At 32.9% G+C, this 8,320-nt stretch overlaps 1 protein-coding gene across 1 annotated transcript in view; it reads right to left on the bottom strand.

Moving 5' to 3' along the window:
- Positions 1-348: 348 nt before the first annotated feature.
- Positions 349-8,320, bottom strand: part of ubtd2 (ubiquitin domain containing 2) — a 157,212-nt gene continuing 149,240 nt past the window's right edge. The window contains exon 3 of the mRNA XM_028812720.2: positions 349-6,930. Within this exon, the coding sequence (XP_028668553.1) occupies positions 6,533-6,930 (398 nt within the window). The 3' untranslated portion in view covers positions 349-6,532. The remainder of the gene's footprint in view (positions 6,931-8,320) is intronic.

Raw genomic sequence — 8,320 nt, 5'->3', positions numbered from 1 at the left:
TTTGGTTAATTACACAAAAGTGACTAAATGTATTGATTCAAAAGAAGTGCTTCACTCCAAGAAGAGCACTCATAGTCAAACCTGTATATTTTATATTTTTTCATTACTTTTTGTGTACTCAAGTATCCATAGCAAAGGAACGAGTTAAGCTGCTGGCCCTGGCAGAGGCAGGAGTTATTTTGTGTAAAGCTCCCAATCATATAATGATACTCACAATTACAAGGAAATCTGCACATCTGAAATTAAGGTTAAAAAGGGGCAATACAGGCAAGAAAGGAACGATACAGGAGCACTGCTGGCTCCTCCTCTAATTTTCAAGAAGGCTACAATATAACATGAGGATTTAAAAAAAAAAACATTTGTATGGAGTCTTGATCACTGTGTTTGTTTAAATTCTTTAAAATTGTCGAACCAGCTACAAGTTTATTAGTTATGAGTGCATTGGTCGAACAATTAGATAAATATTCTACACAAAATTAAATTAATAAGGTACAAATATTTGCTTTTCAGCATTTCCATTCACTGCCACAGATGTAATGTTAAGAGTAATCTGAATTCAGTTAAAGTCAGAAAATGTATTGTTTGAATAGTGAAAATCTGAAAAATCCTCTGAAATCCTAATGCCCCAAGACTATGAAATACGAAGTATACAATTAACAGTGCTTACTAAAACTATATACCTGAATGAAACTTTAACATTTTACAATAAGGGTACAATTTAATAGTAAAATTCTGGAAAAAACACTGCAAAGCCTTGTTAGATTCCTGTCAGCTTGAGCCCCAACTAAGAACTTGGAGACTTTAGCATTACATTAATAAGTGCTATCTGCCATTGAGTCACTTAACTGTATACATTTCTATGAAGATATTCTTCTCTAACTTTAATTTTTTGCTTAACCTCCAGAACTATTATAATACTTTACTGGTTACTGGAAATTCAATCCTTCAAAGGAGTTTCTTTGTTTCAATATTGCTTGTGTAGTTTATTAGCTGTTGCTTAAAATCTCCTCTTCTTTAATGAAAAATACAAATCAACTATGGTCCAAATTTCAGAAATGTAAACTGTTTGTGAATTTAAACAAAAAAGAGAATGAAAACTATATATGCAAATGGATTATAAATATGACTAAACATGCATACTTTATTTAAATCATTCAATTAGTTATATTTATTAGAAAATTTTTATAATTGAAACAAGTACATTTCTAAAAAGATACAACCTTTCCTGCTGTAATAATATGTGTTCAGTTTAGTGCAGATAGAATATCCCAGCTCATAATGCCATATATGATTTAGAGGCATTTATTCATGGAAAACATTATCAAAAAATGTGACTTGTTGGTCTGTTTGTTTTTAACACTTTTTCTTGCAACATTTTAAACCCTGCTAGATCTATGGAGCCATGGTCTCAGTCCTTTGGAACTACAGAGTCTATAGAATCCATTTCAGTTTTGTTAGTTTACCAATTCACCTGGGAATGTCTCTGAATTTTTTGTAATTTCAAATAATAATAATGACATGAAATGTATCTTTCATAATAATAATATTACAGAAACAATAAAAGTAAAAAAAAAAAACTGTCTAGTTGAGAAACTATTTTAATCATAATGAATGAAAAGCAGAAATTATCCCAGAAACCTACAGTTTATGAATGTTAATTACTTTCAGACTGTGAAATATATATGTAAATAATAAGTGTTACATCAAACTGTAACATCTTGGAAATAGTAAATATTTTAATGCGTAAAAAATTACATATTAATTTAAAAATGACTTTATGAACTCTGATTGTTAAACAACATGAATTAAAAGAAACAGACAGGTTTATCATTTCAGATGCCCAGAGTCTCTCTTCAATGGTTAAGAGATTCAAAGCCCTCAAGTAAACTGGAGTCTAATCTTAAAATATTAAGCCTGATGACATGTTTACTGTCCACCAACTACTAAACTACTCCCCAGTTTTAATCCTGAGATTTGGTACAATTCTGAAATTAAGTGGGGAAATAAAGGCAATACTCAATCATTTCCACTCTCTGCAGAACAGAGGAATGGCATCAGATTTGCAAGAGGCATCATTGCTAGTGTAAAATTCCACATCTAATACTACAGTATTAAAATTTGTCTGGATCATAAATTAAATAAACATGTGCAAATATTTTATCTTGAACAGAAAGAAAATAAATGTTTAGCAAAAGTGTTACTATGTTCAATCTTATTGCATTAGCAGATGCAGCAGAAATAAAAAGCAGATAATTTAAACAGATAATAGAAAAGCAGAAGCATATTAACAGCGAATACCATATTAAAATTAGTTTACATAAATTTCATAACATTTTAAGAACACCTCAGGCTTCACAATCAACATAATTGCTTTATTTTTGTTAACAATAAATTAAAATAAGAATATAAAATCAAAGCTACCATTAGCCTTCTTTCCCATTATAAGCCTTTTAAAACTGAGGCCTGTTAAATAATGGAAAACATCCTTTAAAATGTTAACCTACTGTAAAGGCACATTTTTGGTGTGGGAAAGTCTGTCTGAAGGTCATGAAGGCAAAGGCCTAAATTGCGCATTTAGAAATCATTTTTTCTTCTAGCACTTTCCAAGTTAAAGAACATTTTCTTTAAAAACAAAAACACACCTTCAAAAGTAACAATTACTGTAATAGCAGTAATCATTACAGAGAGATTTTGTGATTTCACCAGGCTGGGTTAGTTATGGGCATTAATTACAAGGAAAAAGTACAGACCATACTAGGCTCAGTATTTATACTGTTCAAATTACAAAAATGTATATCTAGATGACTGAATTTGCTTTTCCCCCCATCAAAAATATGGTATTATATAGGCACAGTTTTACATTCATGCATAACATTTTAATTTTTTTTTAACCACAAGTCCCCTGCTACAGTACCTATATGTTCATTTAGCAAAGCTTACTTTGCCTTAAGAGAAAAATGTAAATAGCATTTTAGCCTCAAACACCATCATTACACATTATAAAAATTGAAAATGCTGAAGGCACAGTTTGGACTGTGAGTATGTTTTTCACATTTCGGCATTGTTTTTTGAAACATTCATGCCCATGACTAAATCAGACCATTTTAAAAAAAGTGACACAGTAGAGCTTAAACAAATGCAATGCTAAAGTAAATCCAAAGAAAAATGCTTGACTATGCTCATATTTTAACTTTCTAATTAGAAGTACTTTCTGAGATTTTCTAAAAACTTGATGCCTATGTTTATACATGTACATATACCATAAAATAAATAAACAAAAGTAGCAATTGAATTGTTCACTTTGTCTAATGAAATATTTGTGTAATTCATGCACAAAAAAAACAAAACATTGAAATAAAAATGGTTAAACAAAAAAATCATTTGAACTTAAAAAGCTTTTATGTTAAATAAGATTACATTAAGACAGTAAGGAAGGTAACTGTAATTATTTGACCTTTGTGTGTATGGATGTCAATTAAAACAACAGTATAATTGATTTAATTGTATAATTAAAATGAAACATGTAACCTGTATCCAAGCATTTAAAAATCTGCTCTGAAGCAGAAACAAAGTAAGATACACTTAAGACTGTGAAATGATTGCAACTGTAGTAAATAATTTGCAAAAGGTAATAAAGAATCAAATGAGTTTCTCACACACATCCAATTATGCATTTTGTCCTTCTCAATTGCTTTAAGTGCATATAACTATTAATTATGCACCAATACTCTGAACTGAGTGACACAGAAGAAATTTGGAATGTAACTGGCCAACGCATTTTAAGTATTGTATTTGTATGTTCACACTTCTGTAATACAAAAACAGACACACGCAAGCACACACAACACAGAGTAGAACCCCATTAACATAACATGTTATATACAAAATAATACCTAATAAAAATACAGTAGTTCATTTCAAGTTGTAAGTAGAAGGAATTTTTAAAATGTCAGGGTTGTTTTGTTCTTTTCTATTTGTTGCTCAATGTAAACAGCCACAAACAAAAATAAAGTTTTGCTTTCTCTCTCTTTTAAACATCCTCAGTGTATTCAAATTGTTGCATGAAGTTCTGGCATAATGAGTTTCAGTTGGCAACCACAGAGTGGCAATGCCCAACCAAGTACTGTGTGCACCACAGCCCTCACTAACCTTCTATGCTGAAGTTTGCAAAGCAAAACTTCTCCAATCTGCAGACACTACTGCTGGATAATCATAGTTGTAGTTGCTACTGGGTTTAGCTACATTCAGCTACGTAAGAGCAAAACCACAGACATGGTAAAAGATATGAATGCTTAGTAAATAAATGTTGCTTAAAAATAATACATTTTGTGAAATATGTGAAGTTCACATTGCTTAGTGGCAGCAGTCCATCACAGATAAATCCTGAAATCACAATCAGCTGTGACATAAAAGCAGATCTAGACTTCCTGCTGCAAGAGATCAAGGGGTTATTGCCTCCTATATACTTCATTCTATTAACTCACAGACAAGTTGATCTGTATATTTCAGTTGAATCATCAGTACAAGAACAGGCAGTTTACTGCTGTCTCTCTTCACTTGCAAATACAGGTCACAAAGTACATTGTAAGAGCTGCTAATGTTGCCGTACTCACATTATTTCTAAACTGTTGCTGGTATAAACTGCAAAAACAGACTTTTAGACTTGTCTTACTTTTTCATTTTTTTACGTCACAAATTGAACTAAAGCCAATCAAATCATTATTGGTGAATACAACAATCTCGTGTGAGTGGAGAAAATTATGATGTTCTCATTTGGCACAAAAACTGAAAAATGAACAATTAAGGTCCTACTGCACACACACACACACACACACATGTACCCCAACCATACTTGCTCACCTGAACAGCATGTTATTGTAAACCACATCACAAAGACCATGTTAAGCAGACAGGACAGAAGTTTTAACTTCTCATTTTTGCTGTTTGTGTGCTTTTATTTATTTCATTTAATGTTACTAGTCATTTTTACTGTCAAAGGGTGCTATGTTTTGATGTTATAGAAAAAATGGGAATTTAAATTTAGGAAGAAGAGAGGATAACATTCAGCATAAAAATCTGTTCCAGCCATGAATAAAATGCATATTTTCTTGTTAACTCAGGCAGACTCTTTACTCTGTGCACTCAGTTTTTATGTATTTTAACTGAGTGATTATGTGCATCACATAAAGATTAGTCTGACTGACCTCATTGGGTGGTGATGTTAAGTCTTAGTTAGAATGATGAACAGAGATGTATATAAACAGGGACACATGCCAAATAAGAATTAACATTTTTTGTCTCAAGCATAGTCTTTCATACTGTTTGCAAAACACACACTTTTAATCTTGTTTGATGCAGTCAATTAAATTAGTGAAAGCAAGTTTATTTTCATTATTCTATCTTCCTTATTGTTTTAATGTCATGATTTTGGAAGCATCTTACCTTGATATTAACTAAATATGGCCAAGAGCATTCTAAAAAAGATCTAGGATGCTCTGGGTACAATATACCCTTTTACTTAATTTCAAGATGGTGCCAGATGTTTTATTCAGTTAACCTGTGATAATAATAGAAAAAACCAAAAAAGTCCCTTGGGTAAAGTGAAAATTTGTTATCTAAAATAATTTTTATGGCCTCGATATAATGTGTAGTTTACTGCAAAATTATAAAACCACCCATCAACACTGCTGGCACACAGCCAGAATCAGGTGGAGTGTTTGGGTCACAAAAAGAAAAAAAAAAAACCCTAACACTAATTTTAGGAAAAAAAAACATTTTACTATGTACTTAAGAATTAGCTAAACCAAAAATGTATCCATTTTTTAAATTCTAGTTTGGCCAATTTTGAGTGCATATTCTGTTCAATACAGGCCTAGCATAATACAAAAGGCCACTCGAAAAGCATTTATGAATATCATTATTTTGTTTTTTGTGAAAATAAAACTGGCTACCCAGCCTATACTCTGGCATGGCACAGAATACAGTATGTGTTTATACATATTTGTTTATGCATTTGTAGCATATATTTATAAACATTCACATATGTTTCTAAGGGACATAACTGTAGAACCACTCACTTCAGTGTAGATTATATTAAAACAACTGCATTATGTATTTACGTCTGATACTGCAGATAAACGTATGCAGCATTATTTTGCCCTTTACCTACAGTATGCCAATGATTAAAAAATTCTAAGAATGCAGAATGTCTACAGAAAATATGAAAGCAGATTCCAACATAGATGAACTACTTTTGACTTATCTGTTTTTGGTTGATCAAAAAAGAAAGGAAAAAAGGTGCCACCTTTGTTGAAAATTAGCAAGAGTTCCCATTACGTTATTAAAATCATTTTCAATAATTATATGTAGAGTACCAAGAAATATTTAGTTTTCTTGCTTCTGCTTTTTAACAACGTGGGTTGACACCATCTGCGTTATTACTCCATCACAGATGGACAAAAATTCAATTTATAAAAAAATAAACACATTAGGAAAACAGACAAAAAAGGCTCTTAAGAAAAGATGAAGCTTTTCAGTTTTCCACAGGTGTTGGGTTTTGTAGAGGTTGACTGACTATGACCTGAACCAAGTAGTCTTTAGGGATTTTTAGGTCCTCCAGTTTCATTTTATCTGTCAGTGGTCGTCCAGAAAAGAACCACCGTTGACTGCTTGCCTCCACCCCTTCCTCTGAGTGAAGCCTACGTTTCATGTGGTGGACAGTGTCTGTGCTACGAACTGTCAATCTCAAGTCCTTGCCGGTTGAAAGCCGAAGGCGTAGTTGGCATTCATAGCCAGAATTAGGTGGAGGGTCTGGAATGTCCATTATTTCCAGGTCACTCCTCTCCTCAATCATGTTGATTGGAGGGGCCAGACAGTAAACGGGAAGCTGGTAACGGTTTCCAAGTTCATCATAGCATTCCGTAAGGGCACCTATCAGAGAAGGAAAAAGAATGCACAAATATTAAAACAGGAAATGATATTAGGTAATGAAGTATAGTTGTATCCTGCAAATAAAAATCATAAAAATGTTAACAATTACCCTTTATTAAAATATGTGCTAGATGAGGTAAGCATTCAAATTGACAAGGCTTGTCAATTTCTATTCATCTTTTACCCCCCAAGTTTCCAAGACATATTAGTGAGCAATTGGTAGACAATTTATAATAATTGTGGTGACCCCTTATCCAGAATAAGCCTCATTTCTAAAATCAATGTAGCGGTACTTGTTTGGACAGTCTCTAGTGTCTTAAATTATACATATATAATCAAAACCTGACAGAATATCCCAAACGTGGTATCAAGTGGACATTGTACAGCCTAATTGTTGTCCTAGTTTTACTATATGAAACATGCAAGATAAACAAGTATTGTACTAGTTTATGTTTCACTTGGTTACGTGGATAGCGATGAGTCCAATAGGACATATCTTTTAATAATGTGTATGGTGCAGCTTCAAACCTGCAATTGAGTAGTTTAATCCTTCTACCTACTTTTTTACTGTAAGGCACTCAAAATGCATACTTACTACCAAAAACTTTGAATTTTACTGCACTCCAGGGGCCTCATGTATAATGCCGTGCGTAGAATTCACACTAACATGGCATACGGACAAAAGGGAAATGTGCTTACGCACAAAAAAAATCCAGATGCATAAATCTATGCGTACGTCAACTTCCACGTTCTTCCACTACATAAATCCCGGTCAGTGTGAAAAGTAATGCACGTGCATGCGCCTGCTGTCCTGTCCCAACTCCTCCCAGAATTACGCCTCTTTGAATATGCAAATCAATATAAACAGCCCTTAAGCTCAACCTTCTGTGAAAAGACAATGGCAAAAGCATGGGGGAAAACAAAAGAATTTCAGCGAATACCAAGTGCAGGCAAAGAAAAACTTACTATTTGTTGGTTTAAACAGTGATATAATCAACAAAAGGAAGTTGATCGAGTGACATAGAGTGTCAGAGAAACTCTGTCGCACATGTGCCCGAAATAAAAAAAGAAACGGTCAGATATCAAAGTCGCCATGAAAAGGCGAGTCGTAGCCCACCGTCTTAGTGTCATATGAAAGCTTATTTGGGTACAGAGAAAAAAAAATAGGCACACAGTGGGAAAAAAAACACGAAATGTCAACTTAAATCTTGAAATTTCCACTTTAATCACGTAGTTTATTTTGCCATTAAAGTAGAACATCATAAACTTCACCTTAAAATCGTTTAATTTACTAGTTTCTCGAATCCCATCGTAACTGAAGTAGCACGTTAAATGCTTTGTTTTGTATTTGATCTTCTATGTGCTCTATGTGTACTACCTGCTTCTTAAA

The sequence above is a fragment of the Erpetoichthys calabaricus genome, chromosome 11 (assembly GCF_900747795.2).
Source record: "Erpetoichthys calabaricus chromosome 11, fErpCal1.3, whole genome shotgun sequence".
Lineage (NCBI taxonomy): Eukaryota > Metazoa > Chordata > Cladistia > Polypteriformes > Polypteridae > Erpetoichthys > Erpetoichthys calabaricus.
Note: the sequence above shows the minus strand (reverse complement) of the source record. Positions and strands in the feature narration are given on the sequence as shown.